A 26,331-nucleotide genomic window follows, 5' to 3' on the forward strand; every position below is an offset into this window, starting at 1 on the left:
ACCAAGACCAAGAGACACGTTGAACCCACCATGCGTATCGAAGGTGACATTAGGATAAGGAAGTTGGAGAATCTTTCTAACACAAGTGTTCCACAAATAAAATATGTCAGTGTATGTGAATAAATCATCAGAAAGGCAGAGCAGACTGTCACAAGTACTGACCACACGGAATACTGGGCAATAAGACTCAAGGTCTGGACCGTGGAAAGGAAATCTAAACTTGTGTGTTGTTCTTCAGTGATATCATCATCATCATCATCATCATCATGATGCAATGTATACACTTCTCTGTCACCTGTGGGTATGGTACCAAACATTTCAAATGGTTGTGTGGGAAGCCTGAAGAGGAGGAGGTTTTTGTGGGAGTGGTGGAGATGGGTTGAAATGAAAGTTGGGTTTTTGATTAGCGATTTCCATGTTTTTGAGACAGAGGTACAGACAATGATGGATTTGATAGGTCCATAGGTAGGCAATGAAAAATATGGGTAAGAATCTCATCAGGTAAAAATCCCCATCTCTTCTCATTGTCTGACATTGCTGATTAGCTTAGCTTAGCTTTTAAAGAGAGATGAAGAAGGTTAAGGGTTTAGGGATGAAGGTTGTGGACTGAGTGGAGTGTAGCTGTAGAAGGTGGCTAGGAAATCAAACAAAACACACAGATTTGCGCTTGGCACGTACCAATTCATATAGTGACATTTACATCTTCTCTTAAGAACCTAACCCAGCCTAACTAGTCAAATTTCACCTTGGCTTATAAACCTTGTCCAACTAATTTTCTTGAGCCATGGCCCATGGGGGTAATAAATTGTATGATCTTATTCCACTGTCAATTACTAAGCATGCAAATCTTGAATCTTGAGTCTAGTTGGAAATAACCTTAGCAGCATAGTGGAATTGGACTTGCTTTTAAAGCTTAGAAATTTTTGTGACCTCAATCTTGCAAAAGTCCAAAACTAAAGCTTTTAATATTGGCTACATGTAACTTATGTAAGTATGTAACTTAACCGAGTTCTCAATTTTACTATGTTATCAGAATAAATTGGGGTTTTGAATCTTTGCTACAACAAAAATTCATGGTCAAATACCAAAATGGATATTCGACATGGAGAAATTAAGTCTGTTGTCTTTGCATCTAAAGTTCAACAACCTTACAGGTTTTGAGTATTCCAAACATACACTCCTGCTTTTTCTTCCATGGGATAGTTTTACTTATTTTGGACCTTAATTCCAACAAGTTGCAAGGATCACTCTCAACATGATTTCGCCAACAACACAATGTCCGGTGCATAAGAATAAAACATAAGCATCTGTCCTCACCTTTTTTGTTTCTTTATTTTGAACCCAAAAAAAAAAAATGGTAAAGGGAACTTTAGGAAGAAAGTCTTGAAATGCTGATCTTTGTTTCTTCCATGTTTCTAATGGAAGTATAAGTTTAGTTACTAGACTCTTGACTATTTTAATCTAAAAGTAGGTACTCCAAAAATATCATAGTATGAACTATGACTATGATCACCAAACACATCTTAGTTTACTTTTAGTATTAGTCCATTACTGAATTTTCAAGAAATCTAGAATACTAAATTTATTAAGAAAAATTTAAAGTGATTCATTATTTATTATATTATTTTGATATGAATATAATATAATGTATTGCTTTAATAAGAATTAGGTCTTAAACAATGTTTTCTTTGCTATATAACTTAAAATAATTTACATTCTTTTATTGTTGTTAATAAATTTACAGTATTTCTTAATAATTTATTGCACTAGGTTAATACTAAATTTTAATTTAGTTTAATAAGCATGGTAGAATATCAAAAAATTAATTATTAAGAAATATTGCACATTTTTAATGCAATAAATAAAATAAAGATATATAAATATGAATGATATTATTGAACAAATTATAAATGACTTTAAAAAATAAAAATAAAATTAAGTTGCGTTTAATCCAAACCTTTTACCTTGTTTTGGGTTCAAATTGCACCATATTTTCAAGGTAGCCAATCAATCCATTCATCCCATTATTTTTGGGATTTTCCAACCCATAAAAAGAACCACTGTAGGACATTGTAAATGATTGTGAGGAAAATTTGAAAAGAATGTGTACCTTTTTTTTTAAAGTAGAATATCATAAATTTTGTCATAATATTTTGAAACTTTTTAATACATATGTATACACAGTCTCCTACTATGGGTGGCGTGTCCTCAACCCAAACTTTCTGTAATTGAGAACCCAAAACTCAAAAGCTGTAAAATTTGCTAAAGTTACATTTACAAACAAAGTTCACACCATTAATGTGCATTGATCCATCACTTGTTTCCCATTTACAAGCTGCTACTACATTTCTCATCAACAAAATCATCAAATTTGGCGAATACTAATTGTGGAAGTAAGAAATTAACTCGAGCTTAATTACTTGCTTATAATCACAATTAATTTCTATTATGGGTTCTGTAAGTGCACAATTGCACCTAGACCCAAGAACAGTTATGGGCTCAGGCCCAATGAGCCTTAAACAATACGAATTTGTAGAGTGTGGGCTTTAAACCTAGGTTAGAAGTGTGTGGGGATTAAATGACAAACTAAAGATTGCCAGTACCTGGAAACAACAAGGAATAATGTAAATAGGCCTCCTCGGATGTAAGCCGAGAGTTGTTCTTATATTATATCTCTCTCTTTGTCTTTTTTATTTTTAGGTTACAAAAAGTTCCGTCCCGTTTCTGTTCTAGGTTTCTTTCTTAAATACTCCTCTTTTTAATACTTTATACACGTGTTGCCACAACTCCTCCCTTAGCCTAGATATTTCTTTTCTTAGTGCCTTTGAACAGTAACTAAAAGTTTCCCTTCCACTGTTCAAGTGTCACTTCCCCATTAATGCGGCCAGGGTGGTAGGTGCAGGGTCTTTAATGTGGAGGTAGCAGCCTTTACCTTTGACATTTTTCCCACATCAGTGCTTCTAGGACATTCAAGGGTTCACCTCCTTTAACCATTGGTCTTGACCGTGTCATTCCCTATCCTTTACCATGAAGTCCCGGGTTCTCTGGTGTCAGTACGAGGGGAAAAACATCCTGGGCTGGATCTTCGGATCCTCGGCTTATGGGCCGACCCGTAATACTAACAGGCCCTAAACCCAAGAGCAGGTCGGCCTTCCTTAGCATGACCCATCGGCCCATATTCCCATCAAGGTATCTTTACTCCCCACAGGTTCAATACAATCCGCAATGGAAATTTGAATAAGAACTAAATAACTCTTTGCTCTAAAAATAGTGTCAAGGACTTTATTCATATAATTTTTCTGTTACATTCCTCACTGTGTGTTTCACTCCTCTCTTTCTTTTCTTCTTGCTCTTGGAAAATCTTTCAAAAGACCGCTCGCTTATCTGTCTGTCTCTTTCCTTTTATACTCTCCCTTCTTCTCCTTTTTTTTTATTTATTATTATTATTATTTTTTTATCCTTGTCCTTTGCTTGGTCTGCTTCATTTTCTTCTCCATCATGTGCTATAGTAGGTATTGTCTTGATATAGTTGGACAACCTTCTATCCCATCAGGCTCTTCTTTTCTCAAGGTTACGATGAACAAAGAAGACTTCTTGTCTTATTCTGATCAGTTATCTGTTGCATTAAATACAACTACGTCAGGATTTGCAGTTTGAGTTACTACACGTTAGAGCATCCGCAACAGAGGTTGTGTATGCTATATCTAAGCCCATTTTACAATTGAAAGCCCAAAAGAAGCCTAAAAGAACCACTTCAGTGGAACTTGTAAAGTGAGAGTATTGCAAAAAAATTTGCAATTGTGCTATAGTGTGATTCTAAATGTAGAATCACATTGTAGCTTAATTGTAAAAAATATATTAACATTTTATTTGTAAATATTAGTTCTTCTCTCCACGGTCTCTCATCTCTTTCCATCGCTAAAACTCAAACTCATACCAAGCTTCTCTCTTCTCTCTCATTCCCTCTCTCTCTCACCATTACTGCCAATTCACCCACCCATCTCCAAATCTCTTTAATCTTAGGCTTTTCTCTCTCAGTCGGTCTCTCATCTGGGTATTTTTGTGGTTTCTGGCGGTGGAGATCGGCGAGTGATTTGGGTTTCTAGCGGTGGAGATCGGTGAGTTATGTGGGTTCCTGGCGGCGGTGGGTTTGTGACTGATGTGGGCATGGGTCAGGTGGTGCAGCGGCGGCATGGGTCGGTGGTGGGTTTCTGGTTTTGATTTTGGGTTTTGGATTTTGATTTGGATCAAAGATCGGAGATCGGCGAGTGATTTGCTATGGATTTTGGATTTTAATTTTGGATTTTGATTTGGATCAGAGATCGGTGAGTAATTTGCTATGGATTTTGGATTTGTTGTAATTTTTTATTGTGATTTTGCTGGGGTGGCAGGTGGATTTCTGGTGCTTGATTGATTTGGGTTTTTTTTTTTGTGATTTGCATGTTGTGATTTTGTTGGGTATAGGTTTGCTAGAGGTTGAGGCTGGTGCTAGAGGTTGAGGGAGAAAGAGAGGAAAAGGAAGAGAAAAAGAGAAATAGTAAAAAAATGATTAAAAAAGAATATTTTAAAAAAAAAAGAAAAAATAGAGTTTTGGGATGTTGGGTGTATTGTAAAATGGTATGGTATAATTGATAAAGTAGTTTTTTGGGATGGTAAAATATGATAGAATTAGAAAAACCAATGCTGATGCTCTTAGAAAGGGGAAAAGAGGAACATATGGAAGATGATTTTATTTTTAAGGAAGTTGCAATTGGTTTCTGGATGAGTTTTTATTTATTTTTTTGATGATGTGACATGGGTAGTTTTTTTTTTTTTTAATAGAAAACGTGCTGTGGTTGTTTTATTTTGATAGAAGGTGAGAAGAAGGTACGGTAGTTTTAGCAATGTATGAGGTAGGGTTTGTTTGGATACCGCTTATTGCTAAAAACTGAAAACTTATTGCTGAAAACACTGTGACAAAATAATTTTTAAATGTGTGAATAGTGTCGTGGAACCCAGTTTTAAAGCAAAATTTGTTGAATTATGTACTTGTGGGTCCCGTGAACAGTGCATGAGACCCAGGGAAAAATCGCCAAACGCAAACGTCCCCTATTATCAGTATATGTGTGTGTGTATATATATATATATGTATGTATGTATGTATGTATATACAGGATTTTTGTGACAAATCTTGGGCAGGAACTTTGTATTTGTCCACTATCTAGTGGAGGTTTTTTACCGGTTTTCACTTTTTTGTTTTTAATTTTTGTTGATTCACGGTTTTAGGATGGTTATGAAATCTGGATTGTTCAAAGAACCATACAAGAAATGTTCAAGGTTTTTAAGATTAGATCAAGATTGAATCAAGATGATATCATTATTAATTTAATTTAATAATTATTTAAAATATAAATAAATACATTAAATTAGTAAAAAAATGAAAATTTGACTAAAGTAGTTAAAATAAATATAGAAATTTATTTTGCAAATAAATATTTTTCCACCTAAGATTTATGGTGAATTTATCAAAAAAGAAACATTACTTTAAATACTAACTGGTACAAAAATTTATTGTAAAAACTAGACTCATTACAAGTGGTTTACGTGCGCAATAAGATTTTTTTTTAATTTTTTAATTTTAGGTTTAGTGAACTAATATCTAAAAGTGAGATAGAGATAGTGTCCTAAATTTCAGGATTTTGGTAAAAGTTTGAAACCCTAAAACTTATATGTACTCTTTTAAAAATAGTAAATTACTCTTTTAACCAGTTTGTGTTTTTAAATTTAAATTTTTTTAACTAAAAGACAGAGGTATTTTAGAAAGTTTAAGAATTTGTATAAGGGTATTTTAGTATGCAAAATAATAAAACCTAAACATGGAATCCTATTATTTATTTATTTATTGATATAAAGTAGAAATTTTACTATAGCCTATTCTAAGTGTATATATATATGTGTAAAACTCTCTCTTATAGACTTGAATTCCCAACCCTTGTCTGAATTTGTAGCATAACCATTGTACCAAAAGTATGAGGTGAAATCATGTAATTAATAACATATAGATACTATGAAAATATTTTGTAAAGACATCATTAACCCAATATAAATTTAAAACCTATTTTTTTATGCCTTCCCTGCCAATATCACGTCTAGTCTCATTAAAACATCAACTTCACTGGGTGAGTTTCTTGTTTTTAATTTTTATTTATTTATTGTTTTAACGTCATTTCTTATATTTAAATTAATTAAATTAAGGGTAATTTTAGAAAAAAATAATATTTTATTTTATTTTCCATTTCACATGAGAGTGTATTTTGAATTTTTAATAGTTGGAATAGTTAGTAATATACGATATGTATAAGATATGGTAATTATACGAATGAGTATAACTCGACATCTTTTATAAAAAGTACGTTTCAAAAATTCGGTAAAAATATATGGAAATGAAAAAAAACAATACTTGTATAGTACAAGTATAATACATCTACTTTTTTAAAAAATTAACAAAAATACGGAAACATTTTTCATATAATTTTTTTGAGATAACTACAAATATTAAATCATTTCTAGGTATTTCTATCTCACATTAAAAAAAAAAAAAACAAATCAAGTCTAGGTAAGTAATTAAAAGAGAGAGAGAGAGAGAGATATGCAAATATAATAATAGGTGAAAGAGATGTATATTTTTTAAAGGTAATAGAGAGTAAAATTTATTACATTGATGTGGCGTTTGGTACGGGGTAATATTTTAGGATTCTCAGGAATGTTTAAAGATTCCTATGTTTGGTTGCAAATCACGCTAAGGAATCAGATGCCAGGAGAATCTGGATTCCCCTCTCAGTAGGAATGTGGATTCCCTTTAAAACAGGTGGGAATCCAGATTCCCAAGCTTAAAAAAAATTGTATTTTTTATAAATTGACAATTTTAACCCTTTTTTCATAATCATTTAAGCAATTAACATAAAATATAAAATAAATTATTATGGATTAAACTCTTTTAAAATTATTATTAAGAATAAAAGCATTTGAGAATTTAAATAGTTATTTTTGTATTGTACCTGTCATTTTGAAATATTAGACTATAATTTTAATGAATTTTTCATAATTAATAGTTTATATTTGGTTTTTCATTATTTATTTAGAGGAAGATTTTTTTTTTTTAAGAACTTGGTAGTTCACATTCAAATCTAAGGATAGAATAGGAAAAATAAATAATTCATTTAAGATTATGGAAATAAACCAAGCGTTATCATCTCACATTTCTAGGAATCTTAAGATATTCCCAATGAAACCAAATGAAACCAAACATTGGAATAGCTACATTCTTAGGAATGTGATTCCTAGGAATCACATTCCTAAGAATCTAGATGCCAAGAGTAATGTGGATTCCCCCGTACCAAACGCCACATGAGAGAAATATAGTATTTAAGAATAACTTTATTGATGGGAACTGTGAGCCACTTAGGCAGAATTTAGAGCATTCACATAGAGTCCGTTTGGATAGAACTTATTGCTGAAAACTGAAAACTGAAAACACTGTACAAAAATAATTTTTTAATGTGTAAAAATTACTGTTCATCCCAAAAAGTACTGTTCATTGGCCTAAAATCACTGTTCATGGCCAATGAACAGTGACACATGCGCGTGGAAAAAAAAAAAAAACGGCCAGACGTGGACGCAACTGTGCTATCCAAACGCCCTCATAATGCTATTTTAGCACCCAAAACCCTAAAAAATTCACTACATCAATGGTGCCAAAGTCAAGTTTTTTAAGGTGTTAAAATAGATAAAATTGTTTTTTGAATTGCTAAAACTTCAATTTATTAGAACCTTGATGTGAATCCTCTAAGCATTCACATTAGTTTATGTCCAATGGAAAAAAAAAAGTGTAGAATTTACATAGTTTTGCCTGAAAATGACCTACATTAGTCTGTGTATAATTGTGTTAACTTACAAATTTGCTACAATAACTGTGTAAATTTACACCGATACTATTCATTTTGTATTTAGTTGTTTATTTATTTTATTTTTTTTATGTATCTCGAGGATGAAGAAAGAAAGTGGACGGTGGTTGTTATGTGTGAAGAAAGAGAAGCAATTAAAAAAGGATAAATTACAATCTACCCATTTGTGGTTTGGTTGAAATTTATGTTGCTTACTTGTGGTTTGAAATTTGGCACTTTACCCACCTGAGGTTAGCTCAATTAGATTTCTATAACTTGCATTTGTTAGACCTCAATATGTTATTTTGTTCCATTTTTATGTCTTTCTCATAAAAAATACAAAAAATATAAAAATACAAAATCAAATATGATAAAAAACTATCCATCGGAATACTTGCATCATAGAATTTCAAATCATAGGTAGGCAACTTAAATTTTGGTCAAACCTTAGGTTGATAAAGTTTCAAATTTTAAACCAAATGTAAGGAACTTAAATTTTAGTCGAACGACATATGGGTAAGTTGTAATTTGCCAATTAAAATTTTTTTAAAAATTGATATTTTAATAAAATATAGTATAAAATAAATAATCTAACATAAAGTTTTTTTTTGAAAAGTAAGTAGGTAAAACTGAGAAGGTAACAAAAAAAAAAAAACCTTGTTTAAGCCAAGCTTTATTTTTATATTTGTACTAGTCACTAACCTGTACGATTTATGAAAAAATTATTGACTCTGAAAAAAATCCAACAATAAGTAAATAATCAACCAAAAATATAGCTTTTAATAAGGTAACAAAAAATCACATGAATCTAAATAAAAAGCATTTAAGGTGAAGAATTAAGATTAATCTACTGAAATGCAAATACCAAAAATTTCAAGGCTTAAAACTTCTAAATTTATAGAATCCCCAAATAATATTTCAGAACCAAACCAAATTCAAAAAATTTATATGTAACATACCAAATAAAAATTTATCGTTTCTTATGTTGAAAGACATAGGTTGTATATTTGATTTTTCTCCAAAAAAATAAAGATGCTTTATCTGCCATGTATAATATAATAAAAATAATTAGTAGGTATTTCAACTCGAAAACCAAACTTACGATTATCAATGTGAGTCTAAAATACAAAATAAAAATTTATCGTTCCTTAGGCTGAAAAACATAGGTTGCATATTTGATTTTTCTCAAAAAAAAAAAAATAGAGATGCTTTATCTGTCATGTATAATAAAAAAAATAATTAGTAGAAATTTTAACTCAAAAACCAAACCCACAATTATCAATGTGAATTTCTTTCTTTTCAGCATTAGTCTTTATTTTTTATTTATTTTTTAGTCTTATCATAATTTTTGTTTTTATATAAATTATCAACGTTTGAGTTTAAGTTTAAGTTGGACTTGTTAGAGACATAGAGTTTCATTCCTTATTAAGTTTTGATTAAACAAAAATAATTTTATTTTTTAAAAAATGATTATGATGCGTTTGAGTTTAAATTGGATTTATTAGAGAGATAGAGTTTTACTTCTAGTTAAGTTTTAATTAAACAAAAATATTTTTATTTTAAAAAAATGATAATGATGAATTTGAGTTTAAGTTGTACTTATCAGAGAGATAGAATTTCACTCTTAGTTAAATTTAAATTAATTAAAAATAATAATTTTATTTAACTAAAATGATAATTTTATTTAAATATTATGTCGATATGGAAAATTGGGAGGATTTTGAAGTTTGGGCTATATATATATATATATATATATATAGAGAGAGAGAGAGAGAGAGAGAGAGAGAGAGAGATTATTTTGTTTAAGCCAAGCTACATATAAGAGCGCCGCCGCTTGTGAAGGGGAGAGTATCACTGTGAATCCAAATTCCCATCCGCTCTAATAGCAATGCTACACCAAAGCTTAACCATCAATGGCGCAGTCACAAATACAGACACTATCTCCAACTTTAATCCCTGTTTGGCTCCACGAATAACACCACCATCACCATCGCCGACCACACTCAGCTTCTTCTTCTCCATGAACCACTCCGCCAAACAAAACCCTCTTCTCTCTTCTTCTTCATCTTCTTCTTTGAAGCACGCAACTCCAGTCTTCGCTTGTCAGGCCTCACGTGTCACTCACGAGACCTCACCCAGGTAAGTCAAATAGTAATAGTAGCTTGCAATTCTTATTCAGCTGTTTCTGTTTACGAAACTCTTGGGAAATTTTAAAAAAATAAATAAATTGGTTTCTGGGTTTGTATGTGGCGGAAAAATAGAGATGGGTAATTTTTATTTGGCTATTTTGAAGTAGGCAAACGTTGACTTTGTAATATGTATAATGCGTTTATGTACACACAAAGAGACACTGCACGATTTTCTTATAATGTGTGTTTTATTTATTATTATTATTATTATTATTATTATTTTGTGTTTAGACTTTAAGAAATGGTTCTTATGTTACATGTTTTGTTGTTGTAGTATCTGATTTTTAAAATGATAAATCATGAACAATGCAAAATTAAGAATTTTGGCTTCCTGGGATGCTATTGGATTTAAGGTTTGTGAAGTTAGTTGGTGGAAGTTAATGTGGTTTTTGAGTGCTATTTATTCCTAGACGCGCTTTCGTCTTGCGTGGCTAACCATTAGAATAGGCTGGCAATTCTAGATAGGATACTGCAATGGGTCATTGAAGGGGGATTCAGCTTGTGTCTTATATGCAGAAGTGGTGGGGAGAGTGAGAACCACTTGTTTTTTGGAAGGAGTCCTAAGGTTTATTGGGATGACATTGTTGATTGGGGTGAGAAGAACCTAAAAGGAAGGAGTATGAAAGCTGTGGTTTGTAAATTAGCTTTTGGGGCCTCTGTTTATCATATTTGGCACCAAAAGGAGTTCTCTTATTCATTGTGGTACTCTGTTAGAACAGAGGAGACCATTGTGTGCGATATCAAGTGGGTAGTTCAAGCTAGGGTGGAAGCCAAATGGTGCTACTGCAACTCAATCATTCTCAGGGCTATATGTTGTATATGGGTATTTCCTCACTGTAATTATTAAGCCTTCTGATCAGTAGGATGTGACAGTGATTTTGGTTGTTGTTTCAGATAGTTTCTTGCGGGTTGATTTGTGTTGGTTTGGTTTGGTTAGATGTGTGCTTGTTGTACAATGTTCCTTTGTTAATAAAAATTTTGTTCATCCAAAAAAAAGTATCATTTCTTTCTTACATGATTGCTTGGCCGCCGCTTGGACTTATATGAAAGATCTTGTTAATATTTCTAATTGGATATTAATTTGGAGTTAAAAATTTATCTAACACTGAATGCTTGTTCTTGTAGCAAAGATGATGTACCTGTACATGGACTATCTGAGGTGATTGTTGGTGTTTTGGGAGGAGGGCAACTGGGCCGTATGCTATGTCAAGCAGCTTCGCAAATGGCTATTAAAGTAATGGTTTTGGATCCGCTTGAGAACTGCCCTGCAAGTGCACTTTCTTATCATCATATGGTCGGAAGCTTTGATAATAGTGCTACGGTTTGCGAATTTGCGAGAAGGTTCTATTTTTATGAGATTGATGACATTTTTTTTGTTTTTTTTTCATAGTCAATAGTTTTTGTAAATATATTCTTTTGTTATAATTTGGTAATAATGTCTATGTTCTTGGTAGATAGATGTGATGTATTGACTGTAGAAATTGAGCATGTTGATGTTGCAACCATGGAGATGCTTGAGCAACAAGGAGTGGATTGCCAACCTAAAGCCTCAACTATCCGAATAATTCAGGTATGCTTTTATTTAATTTTTCCAATTGGTTATTGACTGCTGTCTTGAAAAATATGAGAAAATAAGTTGAATGAAATCATTTCCTTATGCATAAGCTTTTTTCTTTTTGAGGAAATGCATTTTGTGTTATAAAATCACAAAAAGTGGATCCTTGAGGATTTTGGTGCTACTTTAGATGCTCACCTTCCCTTAATCTTAGGTTTTCATTCAAGTACTTTTAGAGCTAATTTTGACTGTTTCTTTGTAGTTAGACTAAGCTTGTAAGTAATCCCTTTTCAACCTATTTCTCAGATTAGTTAGCTATCTGCTAGAATTTCTTTCCTCCCTCTTGTTATACTTAAATGAATAAGTTCATTCGTAATAATAGAGTGACTAAATTTTATGCAAGCTGTCAACCTACCACAACTCTCCATCCTTTTCCCGCAGGCTTGAGACTGACCGTGAACAAAATACATGACACTAAGCATAGACAAAGGCGGAGTTATTAAAATGAATAAGTAATTGTACATATTAATTCATATATTTGTTGCAATAAAATGTGACTTTTAGTTCTATGATTCATGTTTTGGTTCTTACAGGACAAATATCTTCAAAAGGTTCATTTTTCTCGGCATGCCATTCCACTTCCTGAGTTTATGCAGGTTTACCACTTTTCATTACTATCTAACTGAAGGATTTAGCTAATGTTTTTTACCTTTTATTTTCACATATCCAAGATGAGAGATTTTAATTTGTTGATTATGAAACATGGCTACCACAGATAGATGATCTTGAAGGTGCCAAGAGAGCAGGTGAACTATTTGGCTATCCTCTTATGATAAAGAGCAAAAGGTTAGCTTATGATGGGCGTGGAAATGCTGTTGCTCACAGTGAGGAGGAGCTCTCTTCTGCTGTAGCTGGTAACATGTTTAGTTATTAAAGATTTAAGTGCTATTAATGTTGGTATTTCTTATGTTTGGTATTTGAATTGTGTTATTAACCATGTTATCTTTTTTCTTTTGTTGGATTGGTATGTTACAGATGCACCTAATGGGTCTTTGTTCTTATAATTAAAATAAGTGGACACTTGCATTTCCTTTTAACTTTTAATTGCGAATTTTTGCAGCTCTTGGAGGATTTGATCGTGGTTTATATGTTGAAAAGTGGGCACCCTTTGTAAAGGTTAATGAGGATATACTATTTAGTTTACTTTTTAGTTTTTCAATCTGCATTTATTCTTGACTCTTTTCTTTATTCTGCAATATGACATGCATATTTTAATCTTGGACATATGCTTAAATTTGGAACATATATTAGTAAGAATTCTTTGAAGTGCCTCTTAACTACAATTAAACTTGTTTGGTTCACTTGCATGATATGCCAGCATGTATTCATAATTAGATATGATCATCCTACGTATGCTCCTAAATTTTCACCATTATGATTTGACAACTGTTTCTTTGATATTCATATGATCATTTGTATTATTTAAAGCAAGTATAAAGTTTCTCTACAACCTAAATTGGAGGAACTCCCTTCAAACTACTACGTGTCAACACCAGAGAGTGACTAGCCTCCTGGTTCAGCTGAAGCTCAATTTCAAAAATAACGTCGTTTACCTAGGTCTGACTGCTCTGTAGAAAGAGAGAAAAAAGTGGTCTAACAGCTGGGGTTAAGAAGGTTATTTATTGAATCTCAGCTTTAGCTGGACTAGAACACTTGTCACTCTCTGGTGTTGACACATAGTAGTTTGGATGGAGTTGCTCCAATTTAGGTTGTAGAGAAACTTTGTCCTTAAAGTAGTTAACTTCATTTTTTCCTTTTAGGTAGTGTAAGGAGTGTTCTCACTCAACCAACTAGTTGCTAGAACTTCAGAAACAAAACATAGATACTTGTGAAATTGAAAAGAAGTTCGTTAGCTGGTTCTGCATTGCAAATTGCATAAAAAACACAATTTGTTAATCTTGTTCTTCTAAAAAGTGTGTATAATACTGATATATGGCAGCTAAAACTGTTTTCTGAAGAACTCAATTAAAGTAATACTCTTTTACTTTAATGCATAAATTTTAATTAATTTGTTTAGCTTCCAACTCCTCTCCACTTTGACTTCTAAGCATGCATACATTGATGCATTTTGAAAATATGCAGGTCTAGAAAAATGTTTAAATTATTTACATTCCAATCATATTTTATTGCTGCAGCTTTTGTCATTAGGGTTTTAGGATAATTTTTTGACTTTGTGTCTGCGTTTAACATGATGAAAATAACTTTTAAATCCAGAAATTTAGACTTCATTTGAATTATGCTTTCATATGATCAATATTGTTTTTTTTTTTTTGGCTGATGCAATATGGTATTTCTTAATAGTGTGAAAGATAGAATCTTATGGATTATAGATATTATTTACTTCTTTTTTGGGAATAACTTCAGGAGCTGGCTGTCATTGTTGCAAGAGGAAGAGACAATTCTATTTTGTGCTATCCTGTTGTTGAAACCATTCACAAGTAAGATGTAGATTCAGTGTTTACATTGTCTATTTTCCCTTCATGGTCTAATCTTAAATGATGCAGAATTACGTGAGAAGAATTCACCTTTAGCATTTAGATGTTACTTTACATCCCTATGCTTCTCATTAAGGATCTTTGATCTCTTGTAGGGAAAACATTTGTCACGTAGTCAAGGCACCAGCTAATGTGTCATGGGATATTAGGAAACGTGCTACTGATGTTGCCTACAAAGCTGTTAGTTCATTAGAAGGTGCTGGTGTGTTTGCAGTTGAATTGTTTTTGACTGGGGATGGTCAGGTTGTGTTTTTGCTTCTTCTTTGAGACTGTTAAATGCATATATATTTCTTTTTTTAATACCTCTTGATGCTATAATTGCTTCCTTTTTTGTTATCCTCTGTATTTTTTCCTAATTTTGTTTCAGCAGTATCTTCTTTTGGCTAATGAATTTATGTTCTGAACCCTCAACAGATTCTTCTAAATGAAGTGGCTCCTAGACCCCATAATAGTGGTCATCACACAATTGAGTCTTGCTACACCTCACAATTTGAACAACATTTGCGGGCTGTTGTTGGTCTTCCACTTGGTGAGCCATCAATGAAAACTCCTGCTGCTGTCATGTACAATATACTGGGTGAAGATGAGGTGAAGAATTTATTTTTATTTTTATTTATTTATCTAATATATAAAATGAATATGGCATGATGCTTAAGTCATTTGTTTCTTTCAGAACCTATTTCTGTAACATACTTTCACTGAAAATATTCTGCTTTAAGTTTGTTGAAGTTGCAACTAGAATTAAGTACAAGTCGGTGCTTGAGCTTGATGGCTGTTTATACCATTGTGAATAATGAAATTTTAAGAAATTACAATTAATATAAATCAAACTTTCCGTCTGTCCTGGTTCTCATTAACTGATTTTCAGTTCTCAAATTATTTTATCTTGGAAAACTTGTTAATGTTAAGTAAAAAAGTAAATTGGAACATCAATGTACAACAAAATGTTTGAAATGTCTTTATTCAGCATAACTATCTTTCGCTACCCCCTCCCCCCACATGTCAAATGTCTCTCTCTTTTATTTATTTATTAAGTTTCAGGGAGAGCCTGGTTTAATTTTAGCTCATCAACTGATTAGAAGGGCATTGAGTATCCCTGGGGCTACTGTTCAGCATAACTATCTTTCACTACCCCCTCCCCCACATGTCAAATCTCTCTCTTTTATTTATTTATTTATTAAATTTCAGGGTGAGCCTGGTTTTATTTTAGCTCATCAACTGATTAGAAGGGCATTGAGTATTCCTGGGGCTACTGTTCATTGGTATGACAAGCCAGGTATGTGAATTTCTTTTTCCTCTCTCTCTCTCTCTCTCACACACACACACACACACACACACACTTCTTGACCTTTACCTCATACTTGACATTTTCCTGCATTGCCTTAATGACTTGGCAGAAATGCGAAAGCAGCGAAAGATGGGCCATGTCACAATTGTTGGGTCTTCCATGGGTGATGTGGAAGAACGATTAAAATCAATTCTGACGGAAGAAGGTTCTGATTGTAAGGCTGCAGGTAATTGCACTAGGGACTTCTCATATTTATTTACTGAATGTCACGATGCTGCTTAACCAAAAAGCAAGTTTTCTCCAGGAGGCACAAATGTTTTTGGAAGGTGTGGTGAGATGTTTGCATCTATGCTATCAATTAAATTTGACTATGGTGCATCTTTTTGGAGCATATTTCCTTAAGTCAGTGATTGCCTCAATTGAATTTATTTATTCAATGTTTTACATTTTCTTACATAAAAATAATCCTACATGCTACACCCACATTACGTGGGGTAGTTTCCAGAATAATCAGCACTAATGCTACTTTAAATTTTCAGGCTATGAGCTTTGGGTTATTATATTGGCGAAAACACCATTTTGGTCCCTACATTTTGGGGTCACAGTCAATTTGGTCCCTATATTTTAGTATCGGTTAAATTGATCTCTACTATTTTAAACTTACAGTTAATTTGATCCTTACCGTTAACTCACTAACGGAAAATGCTTACGTGGCAAACAATTTATACATTTGGCATATTTAATATTTAAAAATTAGATCAGATGTTGTGTCTAAGTTTAAGTGGCCATGTCAGCACTTAGGTGGCAAAAAAAGCCACATACGCTTTTATATATGTTTTTTCTTTTTTGGTATTCAGTGGGTTATGCCTCACACTGTTCTTGAGTTGTTTGAGGCTTGGCAAGGAAAGTTTGTGCGACATCATCACATTGATATTTGGAAATTAGTGCCTCACTGCTTGATTTGGTGCATTTGGCGAGAAATGAATGCTAGAAGCTTTGAGGGTTGCGAACGCTCTTTGCTGGAGATTAAGTTTTTTTTCTTACACACTTTCTTTGAGTGGAGTGTGGTTTTTTCTCATTTTTTCTTGTTTTTCCTTTTCTATTTTTCTTGACCGTTGTTCTTTTGTTTCTTGATTTGTGCCCCCATAGTACATCCCCAATGTACTTTGCATGGCAATTTTTTCTTTATTATTATTAGTAATATCCTTACGTTATTTATCAAAAAGAATATGTTTTTTCTTTTTTGTTTTTTATAAACCTACAATCTCACAAAAATAAAACCAAATTTCTTAAATAGTAATATTTCATGTCTCTCTCTTTCTCTCTCTCTCTCTCTCTGTGCGTGATGAGGAGCCAAAGCCAACAACAATCACTGTCACTCCAATGCCATAGCCAATCCTTCAACTCAAACTCCGTTGTTCTGACCAATGTCCTTGCGCGATGAGGAGCTCGTGGGATGCTATTGCTGCACAAGGCGGCGACGATCCAAAGCTAGGTCCATGCTGGTCGAGCTTGAGACGAGGAGATCCGAGTCAGGTGGGTTGGGATCAATTGGATCTGGTTTTCTTTGGGGTTGTTGGCCACGGATCAAGCTCTGTTGTGGATCTGGGTTTAGGATGGTATTGGACGATTGGGGTATTGGTGGATTTGGGTTTGTAGTCAAGGATTTTGGGATTAGTTTGAATCTTTGAATTTGGGGCTTTTGTTTGAAATATCTGGAATTAGTTTGAAACTGAGTTTGGTGGATCTGCATCTGGGTTTTCTTTTAGGCGAGCGTTTAGTCTTTTAGAAACAACATGGCCTATGTTGATTTAAGATTGTTGGACTAAATTATTGTTTAGTTACAAAGAAATTGCAAGAAAGGAAAAAAAGCCAATATCAATAAAATAAAAATGAAATTCTGCCAGGTTAAGAAAATTGTGAGAAACTTAGAAGAAAAAAATACAAGACAGAAAAAATTAGTAAAAGAAAAGAAAATTATTTTTTATAGTTGATGTGGCTTTTTTTGCCACCTAGGCGCTGACATGGCCACTTAAACTTAGACACATCAGCATCTGATACAATTTTTTAATATTAAATAAGCCAAATGTACAAACCGTTTGCCACATAAGCATTTTCCGTTAGTGAATTAACGGCAGAGACCAAATTGACTGTAAATTTACAATAGTAGGGACCAAATTGATTGATACCAAAACATAGGGACCAAATTGATTGTGACCTCAAAATGTAGGGACCAAAATGGTGTTTTTGCCTGTTAGATTTTGCATAAAAAAAGTCTTACTTTGGCTTAGGATGGAAAAGTGACAGTGTAGGGAGGGAAATTACCATAAGATTTTATTTTTAAGAGGCATGGATTCTAAACTGTTGGGAGATTACAATTTATCATTTCCATTTAAAAAATAGATTTAATTCTCCTTTTACCAAGATATTGCGTCTGTCAGTCTTCACTCTTCATTTATGATTTTTATTCTCTTGTGGGGTTGGGGGATCACCAATCTTTCATATAGCTATACCCTTATTATGTTGATGGTTGCAAGTGTTTTCCTTTTGTTTGAAGTTTACATGCCTTAAGTTTTGATTTTGAAAGTTTGTTACACTCAAATTGTGTTTATGTTGCTCCCATTCTGAATGCAGTAACACCACGTGTTGGGATCATTATGGGTTCTGATTCAGATCTTCCTGTTATGAAGGATGCTGCAAGGATTTTGAATATGTTTGGTGTGCCTTATGAGGTTGACTTCTAATGAGCTACAGGGTCTATTTTGGAATTCAGGAGTTATTGATCATTTAATTTTATTTTCTTGTATATTCCAGTTCTACCTTAACAAATTATAATATGCAGGTGAAAATAGTTTCAGCTCACCGGACCCCTGAAATGATGTTTTCTTATGCCTCATCTGCCCTGGAGAGAGGCATTCAGATTATTGTTGCTGGTGCTGGAGGTGCAGCCCACTTACCAGGCAAGTTTATCTGAACTATGCTCCATATATTGTTTCACAGGTGCTTTAAATGTCTCACTGGAATTAATTGAGCTTTGTTGTGACTTGCAGGTATGGTAGCTGCACTCACTCCCTTGCCTGTTATTGGCGTCCCCGTGCGTGCTTCTGCATTGGATGGACTTGATTCACTCCTGTCCATTGTGCAGGTATATTATTTTCTTACTTCTAAATTATTACATTTATGGGATGGGTAAGTGTTGTAAAGATCCAGTATCCTATGAATACAATATTAGTTCTAAAAAACGAGGGCATTTAAATTGGATGTCTGAAATCCTGGAGTCTTAGGGATGCCCTTTTTCTGGTTTTTATAGTTGCTTATCCTTGATTAATTAATTTGTTTGCTTTATTTGATGAGAGAAATTCTATTTTAATTCTTTGAGATGTGTTTTCTGGCACAGAGAATTACTATTATTCTTTTATTGTTTTTTACAATTACCACATATATTTCCTTGGCACAAAAATACTACTGAAATTAAGGCAAGTTGATGGAGGCAATATTTTTAAGCCATGTTTATGAGGTGAAGAAATTTTTTTTTGGAAGTAATTTAATTAATAGGTGCCTGGAGCCAAAAAAAAAAAAAAAATTGTGGGTGCTGAATATTTATGTCACTAAAAAAAATAATAATATAGGTGCTGAATTTCTATGGAACCAAAAAAAAAAAATCATTGGTGCTGAATATCGAATATCTGAATGGCACCTATCAAAAAGCAAAAAACATCTGAATGGTGGAAGTATGTAGACACTTGCTTAATCATGTTGAGATTTGCACAATGAGTTTCATTGCCTTAAAACATTGTCCAATTTTAGAGCCTCAGTATGGTGTTTCATTTGTTATCTCAAGTTCATATTTGATTTCTACTTGCAATTTTTTTTTTTGGGTATTTGATCAGTAATTAAGAAGCTTTATTGAAAAAGGAGAAATAAGAAACACAGCAAAGGAAACAGTTTCCTTGGTACACAGGGAGTTTACAAGGAAAATTTGATCACCACAAAGTCCTAATTTTTATTTATTCCTTTGATGATTATGCAGATGCCAAGGGGTGTTCCAGTTGCAACAGTTGCAATAAACAATGCTACCAATGCAGGTTTGCTCGCAGTAAGGATGATGGGGATTCGAGATGCTGACCTATTGGCAAGGTGGGTTTTTTCTCTCTTCCCTCTCTAGAAGTAATGCAAAACTTTGTGTTGGGTATGAAACCAAGAAAAAATTCACAAGTCTTGCATGAGCTGATTCTGGAATAATATCCTTTGCAGAATGAGCCAGTATCAAGAAGACACAAGAAATGATGTCTTGAGAAAAGCAGAGAAGCTGGAAAATGATGGTTGGGAGTCCTATTTGAATCCATAAGTACATAACTGCTTTGCCAGCCATATGCATGATTTTTTTGAGTTTGACACACTATGGAAGTTCAAGTTTGGAGAACACATTACCACAGCAAAATTTGGAATTAACTAAAGAATATATCCAAAGCGGATCAATATATGTAGGATGAATGCAAAAATATGTTGACAGAAAAAAGTTCAAGTGAGGATGGAACTGGCAATTTTGCTTCAGTTTTGAGAGATCAAGGAAAGAAAGTACAGAAAACAGGGGGCGTTTGTGGGACTAGGAAGAAGCCTTGTATCCATTGTAGTTGCTATAAGGGGTCCACTGTAGCAGTTGAGTTGAATGAGTCAAAAGAACTTTTTATCCCTTTAGTTGCATAAGGGTGTTCTTTTGACCTTAATATTTAGATGGTAATCAATGATTGATTACAGCATTGAGTTCTTGTACGTTTACGATGAACGATTTTTCTAACTGGTCTCAAGCAATTGTTCTGCCATTGAAGGTCAGCGAGCTGCTCAATTCATATCTATGATATCTACTGGTAGGCTTAAGCTTGTCTTTGGATGGTGGCACAGCCACATGTTAATTGGATTGAAATATAGATTTGAATATGTCATAGTCTATTCTTGTTATTCTTCTGGATAAAAGCCCGGAGAATCTTACACTGCAAATTTCTTGGAGAGTTACCTCTAAACCTGGAAGTTCATATTGTTTTCTTGTACCCTGCAATGTTAGTACTAATACCCTTCTAAAATGTACTAATAAAATACCAGTCTACACCAACCTATATCGATTATAATGATGGATTTCAGGTCTTTCAGCTACTACTAGAAAAATAATTTAGGAAATAAAAAAGGTTATAAAATTGGGTTAATATACTTAGACTAATATTTGGGCATATAAAATATTTGGATTTTAAGCATTAACTGGTATTGAGATATTTCATTCTCTTGCTTGATCAAATGATATTGACTACTTTGACATCTAATGGGAAACAGAAGTGCCAATAACGAGATAATTAAGACAAACGATACTATTTTAGATTTTCAATCACATGTTTGTTTATATTAACAAGAAAAAAAAAATGCATTATTTAATGAAATTCTTCACTCTAGACCTTCTATTTTTTTATTTGAAATATTTTTCTTTCATTAGGTTTTCTGGAATCCAAACTCATTAACTATTAACATGCATATATTGGCTAATGATGCAAGATATCAGTGAGCTGATCGTCCAAACTAAGAAGCTTTGGAATACTTGTAAACAAGAAAAAAGCTCTCTGAGTGCACCGGTGTATTGCTAGCCAAAAACTCTCTGATTATTAATTCAGAGCCTTACAAAAAATCTCCAAGAGCTCTAAAAGTGTATGAGTAAAACGAAAATATGGTTTAGAATCTCATTAAGTAAAGACCTTATCGTATTGACTTGCTGTTGTCTGACATTGTCGCAAAATTATTTTTGATTTGCAGTTAATTTGGTCCTTACCATCAAATCACAATTTTTCTTGCACTTTCTTGTCAACCAAATACAAAACCACAAATTGAAAATACCAATTTTCAAATCTAGTAGACACACAAATCAAATTAGCACCCAAATTTGGACCCATAATGACTACAAATTGAAAATAACATGATTCAATTTGATTACTACTAAAATAGAGAGACCAAATTAACAACTACCAAAATATAGGAACTAAGTTGTTAGTGACACAAATATATATAGCCCAAAATGACGTTTTTTGCTCACATGGGGATGATAACTTGGATTGAGGTTGCCAACATTATTGTTAGATATACAAAAGTAAACCTCTAAGAGCATTCGTAGTGATGCTCTTATTTTGCTAAAAAAAAATATTTTTAGCACCACAAACAACAAAATGCATATTGCATTGATGGTGCAAAAACTAAAAATTTAAGCACCCAAACTACAGTGAACTGTCAAAGATGTATAAAAAATAATTATTTTTTATTCCATTCTCTCTCTTCTCATAAAAAATATTTGTTTCTCTCTTCTTTCTTCTCTATTTGCTCTCTCTTCTTTTCTTCTCCTCTGACTCGAACTTTCTCAAAAAAAAAAAAAAAAAAACACAGAGATCGAGGGCGTCGTGGGCGTGCAGTGGTGGTTGAGAACAACAATGACATGGGGCGTTGGCGTTTTGGGTTGCTAGGTTTTGTGGGTTTTCGATCTGGTTGGTGATATTTGGGTGTTTCGATATGAGTTTTTTTGGGTGTATGTTCATATGAGTTTATGTTTGATATGGATGTGTGTTTGGTGGTTGTGGTGGTGGTGGTTGATTTTAGGTTGTGGGTTTGGTGGCTGTGGGTTGGAGAGAGAGAGAGAGAGAGAGAGAGAGAGAGAGAGAGAGAGAGAGAGAGAGAGAGAGAGAGAGAGAGAGAGAGAGAGAGAGTTAAAAATAAATGAAAAGTGTCTAACTTTGTTGTAAAAAATAAGAACATTGATGTTGAGTGAGTTGTGAAATAATAAATTAAAATAAATAAAGTAACTTTTTTAAGTGAAAAGCTAAATTGTTTTAGCACTACCACTATAAATGCTCACCAATGTTTGTAGTTTCTTAATTAACTATTTCAATTGATGATTCATCAACGTTTTAATGGCTGAATATGCAATTTTAAAAAGTTTAATCAGTGCTAAACCATTATTTGGAGTGTTCACGGAACTTTATTATGACCTTTAGACATTAAAGTTCTGTGACATATACAATAAACTTTGTATTATCTATAAAAATAATTTGTGGTGGAATAAATTTAAATTGCAATGTATGTCTATTTCTATTTTTATTTTGTTTCTACATTCACAAGCTAATAAAGAATGGGGATAGTAATCAACACAATTGGTCATGATTGCTCATCAATTCCATTAGGTTTTCTTTTTCGAACTTGTAATCATTCCAGGATATCAAAAATAAAACTCACATGTTATGTACAACAGACGTCATGACTCATGACATGAAAAATAAGATTAGAAATATGTAATATGCAACTATCTTTCTTTCCTTATTTCCCACCATCATCATAGATGTATTCTATACATACCTATAAACCCATTAAACAAGCATAATTGCTATCTAATTGACTGAGCAAGGAGAAATTTAACACAATTGGGCAGCATATCCTTGTCCCCAAAATACACAGGTGAGCATCATCTTCATCACAATATAAGCATTGTAGACAAGAAGTGCTTAATAGTTTATGTAAACACACTGAAACCATATTAACTGTCCAAAAATACAGACATAACAAAGATGTAGCCATAAAAGGAGTTTAACATAAGCAACTACAATCCATTTTGACATATATATTAAACTAATTCCACACTAAGATGTTAAACACCATTAAAAAGCTTTGTTGAATCATTTCTTTTGTTGAGTTAAAGTCTGTTACTTATTTACAACTCATCATCGACCACGATTGCACAAAGTCCTCCAAGAAATTAAGAACTATAAGTGCATTCTTGTATCATCACTAAAAGTAGACAAGATAACACTAATGAGTGTAGTAACCGTATAGGAAAAACCTACATCAATTTTTTTTTTTGCGTGGATAAATTAGAAAAAACCTGTACTGATATTTGCAGTTTTTTGGAATTTACATATTAAAAAGCACTCCGAGTCTTTACCGCATGAACATGTGTACTAAGGGGGATGCTGAACCAAGGTAAATGATCTAAAATATATTCCAATGCCAGAAATTATATAATAAAAAAATATTTTAGTACTTAACAATGAGAAATTGATTCTTAAAAAAAGGCAACTGTAAAGAGACAACACAGTGTTCCAAAAGAAATAAGAAAGTAGAAATATGAAACAATTCATGGTAAGACAAAGAACACAAATACAATACGACATCAACTATTTTTTACAACCAAAACAAACATTTGAGAGTAAAGCTAAAGCCCACCAGACAACCACAAAAACTACTAAGAGTCAAAATTTGTATCATCCAACAACATGCTCTAAAGGCAAGATAGATGGCACTTACGGTACCATTGCAAACTTATGGTCCCTGAGGGGTATGTGATCCTGAAACGCCTTGACCTGCAAAGGTTTATGCATCATTTAAGAATAAGATTGGTCTTAGCCAACCATTAGAAAATGATACATTGTGATTTAAAGCTCAACTATAACTCTGATTTAGAGAAATGCTTTTTTGACATGCTATGTCCAAGTAAACGCTGATCATGAACACAGTGATTTGAAAACCTAGAAAGTCAAAAACTTTTACAATTACATAATCATGGGATGCATTTAACTAGACACATACTGCCTGTGGTGCATTGGTATGAGATCTTATATGGTATTCCTAGTCTATTACCAAGTATTTTAATATAGCTTGTTGGATATCAGGAACAAGCTCCTCACTAGAGATAGACAAATATAATAAGGGTATCATTTGTCTTATGGTTGTGATATCTCTAAGGTACTATGAAACTAGGTTTTGAGTTCGAGTTAAAATGTTAGAGCTGCAGGTAATTCGCATATGGAACTAGATAGGTTTAAGAGGGGAGAATATTCAAAGGTAAGAGTTTATTTCAAAGGCTGCTAGACTTTATTTCAAACATGAATCTAAAAGAAGTCACCATAAAATTGCCAGTGAAAAAAAATTTAAACACGTCTATCTATACATTGTAAATCATAAGTGGCAAGAAACATGAACTTCAGAACTTGGCATGATAGATAAGCTTACTCAAAACTTTTTTTTTTTTTTTTTTTTTGAGAAAGAGCTTGCTCAAAGTTGATAACCAACACTGACCACCTTATTTTATTATATAAGTAATAAATGAATATATTGAAGAAATTTGAATACACATGCCATGTAGTCAACTATTGCCTTAATATAACCAACAACCACAACCTAGATATACTAATTATCTTAAAGATAAAGCCACTTATAAAGTTAATCAAATAGCAATAATAAAAAGTTATTTGAACAATTTCATATCAAACAGTTTGTTAATTTCTAATGTATGATAAGATCAGTGCCTAGTATATATGAAGAACAAAATGAAAATCCATACAAAAAAAAATCATGAAATGCATTGAACCTATTTTCCTCAGTACGTAATTGCACCGTTGGCAGCTTTATTTATTTATTTAAATTAGTAAGTTACACACAGATCCAATGAATCTTGAACCCATAACCTCACTCTCCATCTAGCACTTATAAGGGGAGGAAGTGCCAGTTGAGCTAGAGCTCATTGGCTACCAGCGCCCGCATTATTTAGGTTCAGTAAAAGCTGAATTTCTACAAGAAAGGATACCTTTCCAACCCCAAGAGTTAGACTGCTTTAACTGACACTAAATATGCTTTCCGCCTTACAGAACTTAGCCATTAACCCCTTAGAAAACAAAAAAAATTTAATCAGAAATAACTCCCCAGGACTGCTTTGCTGCCAAATAAATCCATCTTTCTTAGATGAGCTCGTGAGCAGCTAAAATTCCAGTTTAGTATATGAATTTTCTTGATCCCTACATCATGTCCTCAGAAAAAATCCAAATCCTTCTATCAATATCTTTACAAATTGCATCATGCACTTTAAAGAATGAAAAATTATAAATAGACACTGAGCTGTAACAGGTTTGATTAAAGTTAATCTACCTGCCTAAGACAACAATTTTGCCTTCCATAACTGTGGCTTTTAAGCTACTTTTAACTACAGTTTTAAAATGCTATCTTTTTCTGACCCATATCTTAGTTGGACCCAAATGCTTACCAGGTCCATTAGCTTTTTCACCTTAAGAAGATCTAACCCAGGATTTATACTCTGTTCAGGAGTGTCAGCACTGAAAAACACCTCAGATTTGTCAAAATTACAATATGTCAGAAAGGTCGCAATACCAAAATTTTCAAAACACTATCTTGCAATATCATTAGTACCTTGAACAATAGTAATGCAGTCATTGCAAACAATAGATGAGAAATAGGATCCAGGCTTCTTGCAATCGTTACTCCTTTATAAACCTTGGAACTATCCCTCCAATAAGGCCAGAGACAATAGATAAAGGCGAAAGTAGATATCCTTAAGCCGCATTGAGGGAAAAGAAGTTTAACCGAGGGAACCATTCAATACAATTTGACAAGAAACTGTACAGATGCATTTCTTAATCAAGTTGATCTAATGACGACTAAAATTCAATTTTTCCAGCAAATCCAAAACAAAGTCCCAGCTAAGTCCATCATAAACTTTATTCATATCAACTTTAAAGACTACAAACCACATTTTCGCCCTCCTAGTCTATCTAATTTTTAGATTGTCAGAAATCAATCTCCCTTTAACAAAACCTTGGCTGGCAACAAAAACTATGTAGCAGTCTCCACAGGTTATACAGGCATGAGCTTGGAGATCTTGACTGAATGCTAACTTTTTAACTGAAGATAAAAAAATATGTGTGTAGGAAATCATGAAATCGTCCATTGCATACCATATTATACAATCATTGGAAGAATAAAGTGTGAATAAGAGTAATGACATTGTGAA

At 33.0% G+C, this 26,331-nt stretch overlaps 2 protein-coding genes across 4 annotated transcripts in view; one reads left to right on the top strand and one right to left on the bottom strand.

The window, feature by feature from the left end:
• The window catches only part of LOC142611253 (receptor-like protein 7), a 66,454-nt gene that overhangs the window by 20,661 nt on the left and 19,462 nt on the right, over nt 1-26,331 (bottom strand). The gene's annotated exons all lie outside the window — the stretch shown is intronic.
• On the top strand, nt 9,691-20,483 carry LOC142610832 (phosphoribosylaminoimidazole carboxylase, chloroplastic-like). 3 transcript variants are annotated; one of them, XM_075782773.1, is made up of 16 exons: nt 9,691-10,061; nt 11,237-11,452; nt 11,570-11,681; nt 12,260-12,322; nt 12,442-12,580; nt 12,787-12,842; nt 14,091-14,164; nt 14,317-14,464; nt 14,636-14,809; nt 15,410-15,497; nt 15,619-15,735; nt 18,144-18,241; nt 18,352-18,469; nt 18,560-18,654; nt 19,540-19,646; nt 19,764-20,483. In XM_075782773.1, exons 1-16 carry the CDS (start codon nt 9,811-9,813, stop codon nt 19,855-19,857), a joined length of 1,950 nt encoding a protein of 649 aa, XP_075638888.1. In that variant the 5' UTR covers nt 9,691-9,810; the 3' UTR covers nt 19,858-20,483. The 3 variants fall into 3 exon arrangements, with proteins under 3 accessions (XP_075638888.1, XP_075638889.1, XP_075638890.1); XM_075782774.1 differs by lacking the exon at nt 9,691-10,061 and having other exon boundaries at nt 11,311-11,452; nt 11,566-11,681; XM_075782775.1 differs by lacking the exons at nt 9,691-10,061; nt 11,237-11,452; nt 11,570-11,681; ... (5 more) ...; nt 14,636-14,809; nt 15,410-15,497 and having other exon boundaries at nt 15,734-15,835.

Source organism: Castanea sativa, chromosome 9, assembly GCF_040712315.1.
Source record: "Castanea sativa cultivar Marrone di Chiusa Pesio chromosome 9, ASM4071231v1".
In the NCBI taxonomy this organism is placed as follows: domain Eukaryota; kingdom Viridiplantae; phylum Streptophyta; class Magnoliopsida; order Fagales; family Fagaceae; genus Castanea; species Castanea sativa.